We start from the raw sequence: 17,648 nt of genomic DNA on the forward strand, positions 1-17,648 counted from the left end.
TTGTTTTTGGTTTTGTTTTGTTTTTGTCTATTTCCTCTAAAAATTTAATTATTTGACACCTTAGTAAAAATTTAATTATTTGACACCTTAGTAAGTGAACTCAACCGTGCCAAAATGTCTCTTGATAGTTTTGGTCTTTATTTACATTTGATCCCGGCATTTTTGTCTTAAAAGACAATCTATCTGCTCGGAACACTGAGTATGGAACGACACCGTTTATAAAGTTGGCTACTTTATGATTACTTCATTTTGATATCTCGGCTTGCTGGAGTCATTCTTGACGACTTAAGCGGGTTAAACTTTCCATGTAATTTGAGTAACTTGGCTTTATCAACTGAGTTGAAAACGTAAATTGGCCACCGTAAAGAGTTTCAAAGCTGACGTTGACGAGAGGCTAACGCCCGAAACTCTTTACAGTGGCCAATTTACGTTATCAACTTAGTTGATAACACAAAATTACCCTGGTATACCCTCCCACCGACGCAGCACCACAGTTTCTTTAGAACTTGCCCCCTTTATTAGTTAAACTTTCAGTGGTTCTGTCTCAACCAAAAAAGGTGAGAAACGAACTCGGCAAAAAATTCTTGAAGTTCAACTTATTTAAACCTACCACAGGAATACAGTGACAGGTACATTTTCGGACGATACTTCCGGAAAAGGATGACAAAGAGATAACTAGTAGTGCTCTTCTGGCTTCGAAACCGGTAACAGCAAATACAACTTTTTAAACTGTTTAGATATGAGCGCTCTAGGGATAAACAGAGTGGCATAAGAACAGCAACAGGTTTTGATGAGCAAACTGCACCTTTTCCATCGCGAAAAATGCTGCTAGACAGCAGAACGTAAGGGTATCCACACAATAAGGAGAGGACGAGCAAAATTTGTCATACCTTTATTGCAACGTGCAAGACTTAATAAATAGTTGACACACTGTCGAATAATTCAAAACATTTACAAACGGACGTGCTGAATTCATCACAAAACGTTAGAAATTACCTAGCCATGAGTAAAAATATCCGTACAAATTCGAGAATTCATCGTGTCAAAATACTTTTTGTTCTTTGTATAGAAAAAAGCTTTCAAATGTACAAAGCAACGCTTTATAAAAAATTCACAAAATTGCAAAATTCGCATAGGGATCAACAATTTCTCTAAAATCAAGTACATCTACATTTGCTTAATACCTTATAGAAAATGTTTCCAAATGTACAAAGTTATTCATCATTTCTATTTCAACAGCTCAAAATACGTTAAAGATGGAATTACCCTTGAATTAGTTTCTGTTCAACTGCACACATTAGATTTACTGTGTACTTTTTCTCAGGTCAATTTCAGTCTCAGTAAAGGAGAGAAAAATTCATTAAGTTCAAAGAACTGTAAAAAGTGACGGCACAAAATGCTTTTTCGAATAAACGAAAAACAAAGCAGTTAACCCCGATTCAACAAATAAATACTCTTTGTCACTGCCGCCGCTTTGACTCGTAACGCAACTTGCAAGGTTATGTTGCGTAACACTCATAACGAGACTGCCCGGGAGACGAGTGTTGGAGTTATCAAACATTCATATTTAAAATGCACTATTTATGAAAATATTCACACCAGGAAAGACTTTTAGTTGCACCGGTAACATTGTTGAAGAAATCTGTGCTATGAGTTACTAAAGTCCTATGTAACGAATAATTCAAGACCTCTGCGATCTTTTGTAGACGGCAAGCTAAAGAACTACATTGCAAAAATTTCTTCTCGTGATAACAGGCCGGTAAATCGAGAGACACTTTTTCGTAAGAAAATGTTTTGGGTCCGATCATCAACTTTTCACGGTTCGTTTCGTGGCTTGGCCAAGCTCCACTGTTCTGACACGCTGGGCAAAATTCAAACTGCAGACTGTTTCACCCACATTCTTTTCCACAGGCGAAACCTGAACCACCATCAAAGTTTTGGAATCTCCTCCTGCAAACCAAATGATTTAAGCGATAAGTGTTGGCTGATCAACAGTAGAACACAGCCTTTAATCTTCTCCGTGGTCGCTTTCGTCAAACAACATGCGCTCTTAGGAGCACGAAAGCCTTAGCAAACTCGTTTCCAGATTCTCTCTTCCACCCGCCTCAACAGCCCGTTTCTCGAAAGAGCCGGCAACTTCGTGGGCCCGAAGCCATATTTTGCAAAAATTGGCGCGCGACTGACCAAAATTGATCTCCTCGCGCATGCTCGACGTTTGAATGCTGTGTTCCCTAAGACGAGGTTGAGCGTGTCACGTGACCACGAGAAAAAAAAAACATCAGTCGTGAAGCAGTAAAACAAGGTCTCAAGACAAATCTCCGAAATATCAGACGAATACGAGCTTGTCGCCCGATAGCGGGTTAAAGGTGACTTACCCAGAGATTCTTGAAGAAGATACGTCAGCTTTGAATTCCTGTAGGGTACATGAGAACTCCTGTTCTTGAGCGAGTGGATCACGTCACCCAAAGAGGACAAAGACTTGTTTATACTCTGAGCCTCTTTCATCCGGGCCCCTTCAGATCCACTCTTCGACACTCTCTCACTTCCTGCTAAGTCCACCAAGTTAAGCTTTCCTGAGAAAATGTAAAATTTAAAAAAAAAAGAGAGAAACTGAACGGTCAACTTTTTCTTATTTTCTGTACAACAAAAACGAAAAACATGATACATCCTCTGAGATGCCTTGCCTCTAAAACACCCTCTTGTCTCATAGATACAATTCTTCAGAATAGGGAAACTCAAGTAATTTCCCCTTAATCCTCGAAACCCCGTAATGGAAAATACACTGTCCGGATCAAAACGTGGATTTCCTTGAGACAACAACTGAAGTTCGTTAAGAGTACAGAATGTGCCAACGTTTTGTCTCAAACGCTGAGAGTTATTTTCCCATCTTGAAGGAATAATCGCCAGTCTTTCGTACACGCCCCTACTTAACATCAAAACCAAGAAATAGTCAACAGAATTTAGGATTGTATTTTTAATATCAGTTAATACCGCTTGAATCTGACATATTTGACTTCCACTGAATCCCTACATCCCCAAGAAAGTTAGATAAGAAACACCTGCTTACAATACCAGTCTTTTTTTTCAAGCATTAAGGTGGAAGGTAATGAGACGAAAGACAAATATTAACTAAGGGATACTGTTTAATTGAACACTTAACTGTCTGAGATAAACATTCACAAAATCCGTTACGGCGGACACTGCAAAGAATTGATATTTAAATCCTGGACGTGAAAAGGTTGAGCGCCGGTCTACGGCTTTTCCTACCGATTGTCTTATGTCCTGTAGTTTTGTTGAAACCGGTCACCGTCACACAGAGGAGAGCATGTGAACGAGAGGAATGCTCATTCATATCTGTGATTGCAGTAGACCTGTTGGTCTTCCCAATGGCAAAAACCTGTCAAGCAACATTCAAATGAATGAATCAAACAATCAATAACTCAGTTAACTAATCAATCAATCACTCAAACATCTGTCAATCAAACAATCGAACGGTCAGTCAATTAATCACTCAGTAAATGATGCATACCTCATTCAGTTCATCAACGTTGTTCACTTGAATTTCGGTGAGTCCAGGTACAAAAAGACCATCTTTTCCTTGTTTCACTTCAAGTTTAGCGGACGGATCATCACCCAGCAGATCACGGATCATTTCATTATAGATCTCGATCACAGATACGTTGATGGTGTAGTTCCAGTCCACTCCGCGGTCACGTGTCTCTTCGAACAAAAGCTTGAGCGCACGCTGGTTGATACCAGGATTGGATGAGGGGCCCTGGGAAAAGACAAGAACATGGGTTATTTCGCAATTTTCTTCTTGGTTTTGGGGAGGATAAACGAAGAATAAGCACATTTTTACCATCTAATTTAATTCACCAGAGAGAGGAAAATTTTTTCTTCAATAGTTGATCACACAGGGGCTTAAGGAGGCTCTCCCCTCACTACACTTTATCTAAGTTGTTTAAAGTTTCGTTGTATCCTTAAAAACCGTGAGTGCTGAGAGAGAGAGGCTGGGGGGGGGGGGGGGGGGAAAGAAAGAAAAGGGGGTGTTGCAGCCAATGGTCCATTACTTCCGGAGGTTATCCTTGTTTCCATAGCATTATGTGACTAAGAGTATACCTAGTCCTCCGGGCATCGGACGATCCCAGAAAAAAAAAAGAAGTAAAAAAAGAGAAGGCTGCGAGAAGCCTATTTATCATCCCTTGAGTGTCACTAGATACCCAAACCAGCTGTAGCTTGGTAACTAGCATCCGCTCGGGTTATTTGAATGAGGCCAAAATACGACGATGGTTTAACTACCTTTTCTACTAATAAACATTATTGCACAACAACTAAGGCTGATTACCTCCATTGTAAAGGTTTTCCCGCTTCCTGTTTGCCCGTAGGCGAAGATACAAACATTATAACCGTCTATACAAGAAACTATGAGTGCCTTAACCTCTTCAAACACCTAAAAAGAGAAAAGCGGATTGTAGGTTAATTAAGTGTCTATTGGCTAAATATATCTCTACTTCATTAGTAAGAGTAGTTTACCGAGATTGCACAAATTTTACTTTAATTTGATAAAATATTTGGATGGTATTAATGACCAAACAGGAATCGCACATAGTTAAGTACAGCGAGGATTTGACATGGAGTGCAAATGACGAACATAAAGGTTTCCGAGTAATATTTTCTAATACGCACAAACTGTCTCAACGCTTCTTTATGCGAATTTTTGCTCTTAGGTTTCGCTGCTTAACTGCTGCCTTGATGATGGAAAATCCATCACTGCCTTCTTTGACATCAGTAATCGTTCGCTGGTGCGAGATTTCTATTTGAAAACTAAAGCTTAAACGTATGTTGTCACGTCCAACTCATCAAATATGACATCTACCGGCATAAAAAAAAAATTACCTGCTGTTGAGTGGATGTTGATGTGAACACCTTGTCCATCTCAAACAGTTTTGTTGATCCCTTGGAGAAAACACCAAGAACGCCGTCGTCATCTTCGTCAAAAGAAACAACATTGGCAGCCATTTTTCCTCCTCCGTCTTCCTTGATCACAGGCCTTACCCTGCAATATACTCTGATGTTGCCTTTCAAGTCCACGAGTTCGTTATGGAGCTTTTTCCTCAAAGCCATTTCCTTTTTGTACTTTGTAACCAATTCTTTATTTTTGTCATCGATTCCTTCGATACGCTGCACAATCTGTATGGAAAACAAACATGGAATTTCCATTCAAACTGAAATTGCTCCCAGGACGCGAAATCCTCGCGGCAGAAATTCATCCCTATGTAAACAAGGTACCCCTCACTTGGTGTCTTGAAACATACGAGCTACAGAAAATGAAACTGACCTGTTTAATCACCCCGCGTATAGCCGGTTTTATTCCAGTCCCGAGTTTTAAACAGCTTATCCTAAGATCTTGATGTTCTCTCTTGATATTGTCCAAAGTGTTCTTCACCACAATCAGTTGCTGCGTAACGCTTTTCAGCTTTGAGCGCATAACGCTGGTCTCCCTTCCACATTTGGCCCGCTCCTCTGCAACAAGTCTTCTTTTCTCTCCTTCAAAGTCCTTCGTTTGTTGTTCAAATTCTTGTCCAAGCTGATCAATATCCGCTTTATATTTGCTGATCTGTTTGAGAGGCAGAGGAAAAAGAAAAACGGAAAGCAGACGCAGTTACAAGGTGTTAGATTCATTTAATCAACGTTTAAAGGAATCAAGAGGAGGTAAGAAAGGATTTGGTGTGGGGGGGGGGGGGGAAGAGGGGTGGACTCCTTAAGGAGAGCCACGGAAAAACGAAAAGAGAGGAGAAAGAAGAAGAATAGAAGTGAGAAGAGAAAGAAAAGGAAAAGCCGGTTGAGCAAAAGATAGTATAGAGAAAAGAGTGTAGAGAAAAATAAGTTTGGAAGGAAAATCGAAACAACAGCTATCATGTAAAGGCTATGATGCAGATTTTTCACAAGCCCAAGCCTTAAGACTTCCCTGACTCATGAAAACACTGACTGACTTTTTCCTTGCCATTCCTGACATGTAGCATCCATGTAGTGCGCTTTTACTAGAAAGTAAATTATCTAAAGGAGTTGGTACTCTTAAGCAAAATGCAACTTAAGATATCGTAAAAGGTAACCCCAAAAACGTCGCAACTTGGAGCCACACTTCCTACATGCATGTCACCAGAGGGGCGCCACTACACCATCTAAGCTAGCGATCCAGACGTAAGGAGTGAATAAAATTTTGTCCTAGCTCGAATTTTCTTTGTTAGGTTGGGGGAAGCTCTTCCTACGCTCGATCTATTGAGAGAAAGCAAAAACGTACCTCGGATTCTAGCGCCTTTATTTTGCTATCTTTTTGTTTCACCACAGACTCGAGGGAGCTCATTTCCTTCACGGCTTCCTGCAAAGTTCGACAATCGGCCAAAGCTTTTTGCTCATTTCTCGAACTCTCTGTTATGCTGGTTTTTAAAGACTTTATATCAGCTTGCAGGGCAGATACCTACAATTAGAGCAAACACGAACAATGAACGCATGATGATGTCAGGTTTCCCTTCTCTGATATAATGGACATGAACATAAACTCACCTTAGCGTTGTGGTCCGATCTTGTCTTAGCAAGAATTTCTTCCAGATCTTTGTTTTGAGCGATCATCTGGTCAAGCTTTTTTTTGGTCTCCTCCGAAACAACAGAGATGGTCCGCGTCTGCAAAAATATGAAACACTTTTAATAAATAATAATAGTAACAATAATAATAATTAATGATAATGTTTTTTGACGTTAATAATATAATCTTAACCCTTAACACCCTATCATCAGTATTCATATTCACCACACTGTTCTCTGTACATTTACTAAGGTGCTGAAAGGGAGAATTTGTCTAACAATCAAGAGTTTCTTTAGTTGGTGATCATTTCCTTTATTCTCATGACATAAATGTGTGATTCAGTGGTGATATTGTAAGGAGAAATTAGATGCTAGTCATTCTTAGGGGTTAAAGGATTAATTGTCAATTAAAACTTAGGGAAGGAAGTCTGATCAAATGCTGAGGATAACCTTGTGATGGAGAGTCATCCCAGCTAGGAAGGGAGTACTAATGATCCTAGTTGCCTCATGCTATGGAAAGCAGGATAAGCACACAATGGATGGACCACTTAGCTCCAGTACAGTAAACTACATCTACAGTCAACTATTTTTTCCTTCTGCCACTACCAGACTGGTCACATTTGATAGGGGCATTACCATGTTCTAAACAATGATTAGATAGAAATTCTACTTCTTTCTTTTGACTAACCTTTGGTGGTGTAGCAGCCAGATTACTATACTTCGCTTCAGTGTCTCGAAGCTTCTTTCTAAGATTTAGTGCTTCTTCTTCAAGTTTATTTTTTGTAGTTGCATGTAGTTTGTGAGTACTCTGTAAATCATGTTCCAATGTCTGAATCTTTTTTTTCAAAGTAGTGACTTCCTCTTGGAGAGAAAACACTTGTTTGTTGTTTTCTCTTGGTTTATCCTGTAAGATAAAATACATTTCTGTATATCAACAGATACATCTCTATTAAGGGACCATCAACATTCCAGACCAGGCTACTGCAGGGGAATCCCAGCCCCCTGCTATTCACCATATTCCCAACAAAGAAGCCCAGCCCCATGCTATGTTGCACTAATATTGCAATGTACAAGATGGCATGAGCCAAGAAAAAATGTCTGGCATAAGATTGGGTTTTTAAGACCAAGGAAAAAATATGATCAGATTGCTCTATGATTAATTTTATCTTTGTGGAACCAAATGATGAAACAAAGATGATCCCTTATACATAAATTGTTTAAATAACAACCAAAAGAACTTACACTTTCTGCTTCTGAACTTTGCAACTTGAGATTTTCAGCGTGAGCTTTGCGAAGCTTTGTCTCCAACTCTGAAATATTTTCTGTCAAACGACTCATGTTCTCCTTGTGTTCATGCTTAACTGTCTCAAGTTCTGACTGCGTTGACAGCCATGTTTCATGAATCCTACTTTTCTCTGCATGGAGATCATTTATGGAGTCAACAAGTTTCCTGAGACTTGAAGCTTTGGTGTTAGCAGCATTCAATGATTGTGTGGGACTTGAACCTTTGATGTGACTTTCAAGCTCAGCAATTTTGGTTTCTTGTTCTTCAATAAGTTCCTCTAAATTGTGGATAAGCTCTGCTTTCATAGCTAACTGAGATTCATGTGTTTTCTTCAGAATTTTTATTTGTGATTTTTTGTTGTTTTCTGCCTTCTGGAGCTTTGACTTATAGTTGGCAGTTTTGTCTGTCATAGCCTGGTAAACAGCAAAGAGTAAAAAATTTAGATGAATCATTAAATACATCATTTAATATGTCTTTATTTATCTACACTTATTTATTTATTTAATTTAGTAAGTTATTAGTACATCCAAGGAATGGAAGCTTGTTCAAAAGTTGAACGTGTATTCTTAAAGTATATATTATTTAATATACATTTAATGTATGGTCCCGAAGGAAACAGTTAGTTTCATTTTCCCTCAAGTCCTGGTATTTCCTTTGACTTCATCTCAAGAAACATCAGGACTCAAGGGAAAACAAAACTAACTAGTTTCCGGTGGGACTATATAATAAATGCTTTGTTATATATTTAGACTTTCCCTAAAACAATCATATGGCAACTAACAAACATGCTGTTGAAAATTAGCCCAAGCAACAGCTGCACAATTGTATCCCGGTCAGGATCAACCAATCACAGTGCTCGTTTTGTTGAGTGAAAGTTTAGGTACATAGCAATGTAATTTATATCACTGTCAAAAACAATGAAAGAATTCACTAAACAAACTTCTCCCAGCTGAGAAAGTCTGAAAATGGACAGAAATTACATGATTTTACTGACTAGAAAAGATCTACTAACAGTTGAAGGAATTAAAACAAAATTCCTTGACTGAGATGAAAAGAGTAACAGTACTGTGTTATTGTAAAGGTTGTGTGGGGTGATATGGTTTAACACAGCTGAAACCACATGCACACCTGGAGAATGGTGACTAAATAAAAGTAGAATCTTAAAATTAGAAAAATAATGAGACTGAAATAAATGTTACAAGCAGTCCTATTATGCTGAATTTTGAAGTCAAACGAGCCCTGAAAAGTTTCCATACAGATTTTTTATTTCTGTTTATGTTGCTTCTTTTTTTGTCCCACCAGACCAAGTTGGTAAAGAAAGACTACTTTTAGATTAAGGGTGTAATGCTCTGATATAATACACAGTATGACATAAGTCTGTGAACAAATTCAAAAAAACTACTACAAGCACTAAGCAAACATGTCTAATGCAGTCTCAAAACAAATACAGAGCAGGCAAGTTTTGACAGGGAATGAACAAATACACAAAGCCAGCTTTGAGCTGAACTGAGCCAGCCTGTTTAAATATTGCAAATAAATAAAATTTAGACAAACCTTTAGATTCATAAGAAGTTCCTCACGCTGCTTGTCTTTCTGTTTTAACTCTGCAAGCAGAGCTTGATACTCCACATCTGATGAACCTGAAATTGTACCACAACTTTTATTTTATGGATAGGGGAAATAGATATCATCTCTAAAATGTTTTTTAGGTAAGTGGACTTTTTATAGTCATTAAAGGCAGAATTTTGAGGCTTAGACAATGAAAAACCAGTTTATCAACTTTGATCATGATTCTGCCAGTTTAAAAAAAATGAAAATTTCAAACTACTTTCTTGTAAATAAACATATTTCAGATACTAATCATGTTCCTAATTAACCAATTGAATTGTTACTTAGACTTGGGACATGTTATTAATGTGATTACACATTTTTTTAATGTCTTGCAGTGAATTATAACCATGTTGGAAAAAATCTCCAAAATTAGTCAATCCATTCTCACTGGGAACAATTGTATACCAAAGCTGATCTAAGAAGCTATCTACAAAAAGCACTAAGAATAAATCACAACGGAAAAGCAAACAAAAGAAACAAACACAGAATGGTAAATAAGCCTGTTAAAATAGAGACGTTTCAAACTGTCGGTGTATTTGAAAAATCTAAGCTTACTGAAAAACCTATTAAAAATCTTTCAATTCTATCACCTCGTGATATTTTGCAGCTTGTCAAAGAAAATCCTACTTTGAAACTCTCACGAAAACATAATCAACTCTTTTTTCCTTATTCCTAAATTATTTTCCAACCAAAGTGTGGCTAAATCGTCCTAAAATTCATCGAACAATATTTTACAATCAAAGTTTCAATCTTTCCAATAGAGACGACATACAAATTAATTAATAATATTGCATATTTGTTCAATGAGGAGAGAGACAATGAGTGCTTCGGATGACATTGCAGATAATCTTACAAATCTAAGGGAGACGGAGCATGAAACTATTTTAATTTTGCTGGTTGTTGACATGAGCGCAACAGGTGGTTAGCTAATTAAATGGCAGGTCAGAGTTAATAGCATGCAAACTTAAGACAAAATATGTTCACAACTATTCGAAAGACGCTGTGTACGGTTTGCAGAATGAAATGTAGTTCAAGATAAAATTATCTCTATGTAAAACAATAATTCACCTTTGCTAGACAGCTGATCAGCTTCAGGTTCCAATTCTTCATCGTCGCTTGATGACTGTCCGGCTTCCGGACTAGAATCGTCTGTTACATGTACGAACAAAGACAGAGAAAGGATAAGTTTCAAGAAAGCCAAGCGAAGACAAGCGATGTTCAAAATGTAACTTTTTCAAATAAAAGCATATCATGTCTTATAGGCACAGTTTAGGATTTACAGGCTATAGTAAAGCCATGGCAAGATCGTTTAAGCTTACCATCGAATCCTAACTCCTCTTTCCACAAATCTTTTCGCGACGGAGATGGTTTATGGCTCGAATCAGGCTTGAATACCATCGGAGTCTTGAATGATGGTGAAGTTTGTCTCTGAAGGAAAACACAGGATGACATGTAAAAGTGAAACAAACATGAATTCTTGCTGGCATGGTCGTATACGATACTTCTTTTATATAACGTGAATCCTGTGCTGAGCTCACCTTCATTCGATCGTGAGTGAACGACATTTTCAGATTACTACAGTTCTTTCCGGTAGATTTCGTTACTCCTACCACAATCCCCTAAATTTCTGGATGAATCTTCACCCGCCCGGTATTTCACGTAAATGCTTATGTTTTGGCTAGGCAGTGGCTTCAGCTAGCCTGACGTTAGCTCCATTCCTTCTACTTTGGGTCCAGGTGGAAGACATAATAAATAGTTTACTCAATCAACGAAGGCATGAAACCGTTTAATGTGAAACCCGGCTTCCTTCACGATGACGTCACCAAGCAACAGTATACAATCTGACCCAATCCTCTTTTAGAATCCCACTTCGCCGGGCAAGTTCAAACACATATGAAGTTTTGAAATTTGGCGGCTGTTGGAACAAACCAGTATAGTATAATATCAGAATAATTCTAGTTTAAGCTCCTGCATACAGGTCGTTTTTATCATTTTTGATGTGATAATTATGATAAAAAAATATACATACACTCATGCACACTCTTTGGCCGGAACGTTCACACATAGCTAGACGAGTGAAATAAAATCAATGATAAAAAAGAAGGAATAGAAAAAGGGAACCTGACTTGGTTCGTTTTGATTACAGAAAACACAGAAATCACTTTTTTTTCGTCCATAGGGTTAAATTTAGCTGCCTCTTACACTTTCAAATATTCCCCTCTAATAATATCATTCTTGGCACATTCAAGGTGCTCTCGGCCTCTTAGGATCATAGGACTCTCAAGAGCTACCAGTGCAATATAAAATCGTTGTCATGGAACTGGTAGATGTGGTCTTATTATTTTCCTTTAGGAAAAGGAGATTGTAACAGATATTTCACAATCTGAAGACCGCTTAATAGCAGACATACTGAGGGTGATACATGATCTCTCTGACCCTGATAGTCACGTCTAAGTTCTTTGGTCTCCCTTCCCTAAAACTCTAGAGTTCTTAATGCCCAAAGTTCTTTTTTCTTTTTTACACAATTTGTTTCAGAAATCTTTGTCTGCCCCCATATCCACCGTTGCTTGCCTTTTCTAAAATAATTGTCACTGCTTCGTCGGACTACTGGGCCCAAGGCTCTCTGCAATTCCCGGTTGAAGTTAAGGACATTTTCTGTTGCGTACTTGACGTAAAGCTGTGTTGAAGATGGCGGCCTTATTTGCACGCTTTGGGAACTGTAAAATAAGCCGGGCAGCAACATGCTTGAGAACTTTGAGGGTCTCGGGGCAATCAACTAACAAGGTAAAAATATATATTTTTAATTACGGAAGAGATACTTCATACGTAGGATAGGCATGGCTAAGTGAATGAAATATGTCGTATTCTTTTTTACATCTCACAGATGCTCAATCGCTATATCAGAGATGTTGCCTCACGCACTTATTCAACGACTGGGTTATACCGAAGGGTGAACTTTGGAAGACCAAGAAACTTTAAAATTTACGGTTACAGTGGTGTTAGGCACGAACTGTCGCCTTGGATTAAAGGAGCGAGATGTTTTTCGCTATTCGGATCACAAAGTTCCTCCCCAAGTCCAGGTAAGGTGTATTGGCTGTAAATGACGTGACGTGAAATAAAGTGCTGTGCAGTCTACTCTCGATAACTCGAGTCTTCGAGGAAATTGATGAAATCTCGAGTGATCGAGAACTGAAAGTAATCCACCTGAAATATAGGGAAAAACACTGACTTCCAGTCCATGAATTACCCCTGTGACTACCTTGGGGTGGACTACCCTCATGACTACCCTAGAGTGGACTACCTTAGAGTGGACTACCCCCATGAGTACCCTGGAGTGGATTACCCCCATACTACCCTGGAGTGGACTACCCCCATAAGTACCCGGGAGTGGATTACCCCTGTGACTAACCTAGAGTGGACTTAACCCCCATGATTAGTCTGAAGTGGACTACCCCCACCAAAAACAATTTCAGATGAGTAACTGCATGCATCCATTTTATTTTCATCTGCACAGCCTTGAGCAGACATTTTGAGTAATTCTACATGCTTTATTTATGAACTTGTTTTCTTTGACAGATAACACAGAACTCTTGCAAGAAGAGAAGGTCACAAATCCATTTGTACAAGAGAATGAGTCAGGATCAGTATTAGAGTCCATGGCCACAGGAAGCGAAATGTTCAATGATGTGGCAGATACCCTCACCTCTGTTGGCGAGCCGAGCTTGGCAAGTTTAGGATTAGGTGGCTGGGGTCCAACTGGCATCATTCAACAAGGCCTGGAGTTTATCCATGTTACTGGGGGTCTCTCATGGTGCGCTTCCATAGCTGTGACAACAGTGTGCATACGTCTCCTGCTTCTTCCTCTGATTGTCAAGTCACAGGCCAACACAGCTCGACTGAATAATGCACGGCCAGAGTTACAGGAGGTAGAGCTTAAAATGAGAGAGCTGTCAAACTCTACTGATTCAGCAGCACAAGCACAAGCTTCTGCAATGCTGGGAAAAATTTACCGTGAGAACAACTGTCACCCTGTTAAGGTAATTGCAGAGAAAACTGTTGTCAAGATCTTGATTAATCCTGTGGTCAATTCATTGATCTGGGTTGAATAATTGCTTCTCCATCTTTAATTGCCGTTGTTAAAATACTGACATTGGCCCATTAATTTAATTATTTGGTGAACATGGATTTTGTCTCATCATTAAACTTATTTAACACTTAGCAATTTCTTTGTTTCTTTTCAGAGTTTATTGGCCATTGTTGCCCAGTTTCCTGTTTTCATCTCATTCTTTTTTGCAATCAGAGGAATGGCTAATTTACCGGTAGAATCATTCAAGACAGGAGGATATCTTTGGTTTCAAGACCTAACATTATGTGATCCATATTATGTATTACCTATCATGTGCAGTTTTTCCATGCTGGCATCATTAGAAGTAAGAAAAATGTGCTTCAGAAGGAAAAGTTTATATACCTTGATGGTTATCAGCAGTAAACTAGCAATCATACTAGTCATTGCCTTCATGTTACACATTTCTAAACCTGGCACCATATGTATATTATATGCAGGTTGAGTGAGTGGTTTGTTTTTTCCACAAGAATTAATTTTCCAAATTTCAATTTGACCTGGAAAACAGTGAACTTGAAGAGCCACCTAGTGGAAAGTCAGCTACTAAATTCCCATAGTTAATATTATTATTCATTATTATTTATTAGTGTTATTATTATTGTTATTTTTATTGTTATGTTTCATCATTATCTTAATCTATTGTCTGTTATAATTGTAATTATAATTGTTATTTTTACTTTTATTAATTGGGGATGAGCACAACGATTTAAATGTCAGTGAGCCTCAAAGACCTTACCTGCCTATGAATGAAGGAAAGCATCATAATTTAAATGTTCATATTCTGTGCGTGATTTTTCTTGTAGTTAGGTGGTGAAGTTGGAGTCAGGACTCCCCATATGGAGACAATGAAGACAGTCTTTCGCATAATGGCTGTTGCACTGATCCCTTTCACAGCACATTTTCCAGCAGTATGTTTAATATCAACCTGTCTTTTGTTTATGTGTCAATCAAGTCTAAGCTTCAACATCCCCCCCTGGCAACCCTGCAAGCATTTGAACTTTTGAAGATTAGTTATTTCAAGTTTCTGCTCCCCCCCCTCCCCCAGGCCAAGATCACATTTAAATGCCCCACCCAATATCAAATGATCCTTGGTGTGTTCAACAAATGTTGTGGAATTAAGCAAAGTCATGGGTTAGTTTTTGTTGCTGCTCTATAAAAAGATGTGTATTCAGGGTTTTCATTGTATTACACTGAAAAGACTTGACACTTCCAGTTCTAATACTCCACCTCACCAGGTAGGGTTCAAATTCCCCACCTGCTGGGTATGGGGGATGGTCAAATGCTCATGGGTTGCCCAGGGAGATGTTGAATAAGTAAGACAGTTTTGTAAAGTTATTTTGTTACACTTTCTGAAAAAACTTGTATGTGCAGAAAAAGTGAAGATCTAAAATGAATAGCAAGACAGAAACAGTGGGAGGGGTACCAAGGGTTTTTATTTATTTATTTATTTATTTTGAACTCTTTCTGCTGTCCATGGCTTTCTAGCATACATTATGCTAGGAGATGGGGTAGGGTTTCACTTGTGCATAGTTCTCTAGATCAAAAGTTCCAGTTAGGAGCCCTGACCAGTTCACTGCATTGTATTCTTGGGCAAGACACAAGGATTATGAAGGGGTATCTGCAACTGTCAAGAAACCTTGGGGAAACTTTTGGAAGTGATATTTGATGGACCAGAATCTTGTTGAGGATGAGTGGCAATACTCCCAGCTACTTTAGTTCACAGTAAGAGAGATAAGAGTGGAGATTTATGCCAAGTATGTCACTCAAATAATTGGCCAGGGTTCAAATCCATGCCTCCTTAACTTGACTATGACATCTCTGTAACTCTTCAGAGAAAACTAAACTAAATGCAAGGGAGAAATAGCTAACTGTGAGGATTTTGCAATTACTTGAGTAACTTTTTTGTCACAAAAAGAATGCTACTCTTGTTGCATTCAGAATATGATTATGATATATTTTTTTAACATTTTTCAGTAGGTTCTTTTATTGTTTCTCAACAGGCCATTTTTTGTTACTGGGTAACATCCAACTTGTTTACAATTGTTCAAGTGGGATTTTTAAAGAGCCCTTCAGTAAGGAGAGCTTTAGGAATCCCTGAAATGATAAAACATGAAAATCTACAAGAAGCTGGAAGCTTTTTTGAGAACTTGAAGGCTGGTGAGCTATGACAAACTATCTAAGTTAATGAATTAAGCATTTCTTATCCATCAACTTCCTTCTTTCCCTTAACCTTTTCATTTTGGTACAACTGTGCACCTTTTCCCTTCACTTTCTTCCATCATTTCTTGCCTCCTTCAATCTTTCCGTCATCTCTCCCCTCACTTTCCTCCTTTCCATACAATACTTGTTCAATGATCTCCCACATGTCTACCTACCTATCAAACAAGCAGCCTATCTGCATTTCAGCTTATTAGCCTACACTAATTTCAGTACATAGGATTAGTTGTAAGACCTAACTGTATTTTTACTCATGCACTACCCCCAGCTACCAAAATGATTGTACCTGTAGTATTTGCCAAACATTAAAATTTTTAACTGTCAACTGACAGCTAGCCAACCTGTGACCTATCAGGTGACCCTCTGCTTGGAAACTATCCATCCTTTTGTACCTTCCAACCTTTTCTCTGATCATCTTGTTTATTTAACTTACTAGAGACTCTGTGACTTTGAATGCTCTGACATACAAATTCTAAACTCTCTAACCAGGGTTTCAAAATTCACAAGAAGAAGGAAAACTGAGGCATGCAGAGAAAATGAAGAGACAGAGATTGAAGGCCTTGGGAGAGGCCCCCTTGGAAGCAACATACGAGTTCAATCCCAGGATTGAACAGAACCAGGAGATTCTCAGTTTGTCTGACAGTGAAAAAAAGAGTGACAAACGTGGAAGGAACAGAAGAAGAATGTTGGAGAGACTGGAGAAACCAGCCCCTCAAACTGACCTTAGGATTAAATTCAACCAGGAGTACTTCAGTGCCAAAGCTCATCAACAAGCAAAAGAAAAAGAGTAAAAATGCAAGGGGGAACAGTCTCTTTGAGGCTCTCAGTCAGGGAAGTTGAGACATGTGCCTGACTTTTCTTTTTTCACAACTGACTGGGAGTCTGGCTCAAATTTCAAGCAATACAGCCATGTGACCAACATACTGAGTTACCAAGGCCTGAATATGTTTTTGATTAACAGCTGAAGGTGATGCGCAGCAGAGTATACTCTGATGTCTTTGGCCTTTATTGACTTGTACATTTACCAACTATTTGTTTTAAAGAGAAGCTTACATAACATGTAGTCCATAGTGTGATTTAAATGCTCCCAAGAACTGGATTTCTTAAAGGTTTTTGATGTGAAAGGTTTTCAAAGGTTGCAGCATAAGAACAAAGAGGTCAGAGGTCACAACTCAAGTTGTCCAAACCCAGCTTTGAACAACACTGCCTTGTACAATATTGTGCAATAGTGTAACTGTTAACTGGTTATGATATCAAGTTTTTTTCTTCACCATTGTAAACTTGTGCAAACAAAAAAAAAAATGCTAGAATTCACATATGTTTGAGATGCAAATGTTGCTATCAGTTTAAACAAAAATTGAAGGATTTTCTAAATGGCAGGTGCCTAGACTGACAATTTAGTTTTATCAGTTGAGTTGATAATGTAATTTGACCACTATAAAGAGATTTTAGAGCCGCGTTAGCCCTTCGTATTTCGCTCTGACGAAGGGATAATAATAGAGAAGTCAGCGTTAGAAACCCTTTACTGCAGCCAATTAAGTTCCCCTCCAATGCAGCGCCACAATTTCTCACCTCCAGCCCAAGTCTAGCCATAGCAATAGTTATGGTTGTCGCAAAAGTGCTTCAGAATTAACGAGAAGGCTGAGAGCGACGACAGGACCTCTACTATGATCCTTCTACATCCAATCTTACTGTTTCTACTCCGATATGAGGTCATCCAAGATCGTCTGCTGAACTGGAAACTGACTTTCGCATTTGAAACACTTTGTTACGGTAACCGCAACTGAAATTGAAAAGTTTCACCTTCTTCATCTTTGTACCCCAGCCAAA

At 38.6% G+C, this 17,648-nt stretch overlaps 2 protein-coding genes across 2 annotated transcripts; one reads left to right on the top strand and one right to left on the bottom strand.

Annotated features, from left to right (window-relative positions):
- Positions 1-891: 891 nt before the first annotated feature.
- LOC131783937 (kinesin-like protein KIFC3) lies at positions 892-11,273 on the bottom strand. The gene is made up of 15 exons (XM_059100713.2): positions 11,017-11,273; positions 10,798-10,906; positions 10,547-10,627; positions 9,422-9,507; positions 7,825-8,280; positions 7,271-7,486; positions 6,565-6,681; positions 6,302-6,478; positions 5,339-5,617; positions 4,897-5,190; positions 4,346-4,450; positions 3,530-3,775; positions 3,268-3,397; positions 2,376-2,573; positions 892-1,950 (listed from the first exon to the last, which is right to left on the bottom strand). Exons 1-15 carry the CDS (start codon positions 11,041-11,043, stop codon positions 1,808-1,810), a joined length of 2,664 nt encoding a protein of 887 aa, XP_058956696.2. The 5' UTR covers positions 11,044-11,273; the 3' UTR covers positions 892-1,807.
- An 887-nt stretch (positions 11,274-12,160) lies between these two features.
- On the top strand, positions 12,161-17,624 carry LOC131783906 (mitochondrial inner membrane protein OXA1L). Its single transcript, XM_059100681.2, has 7 exons — positions 12,161-12,262; positions 12,363-12,558; positions 13,055-13,515; positions 13,720-13,908; positions 14,405-14,509; positions 15,602-15,758; positions 16,308-17,624. The coding sequence occupies exons 1-7, from the start codon at positions 12,167-12,169 to the stop codon at positions 16,607-16,609; spliced, it is 1,506 nt and encodes a 501-aa protein (XP_058956664.2). The 5' UTR covers positions 12,161-12,166; the 3' UTR covers positions 16,610-17,624.
- Positions 17,625-17,648: the final 24 nt, after the last annotated feature.

The sequence above is a fragment of the Pocillopora verrucosa genome, chromosome 3 (genome assembly GCF_036669915.1).
Source record: "Pocillopora verrucosa isolate sample1 chromosome 3, ASM3666991v2, whole genome shotgun sequence".
In the NCBI taxonomy this organism is placed as follows: Eukaryota; Metazoa; Cnidaria; class Anthozoa; order Scleractinia; family Pocilloporidae; genus Pocillopora; species Pocillopora verrucosa.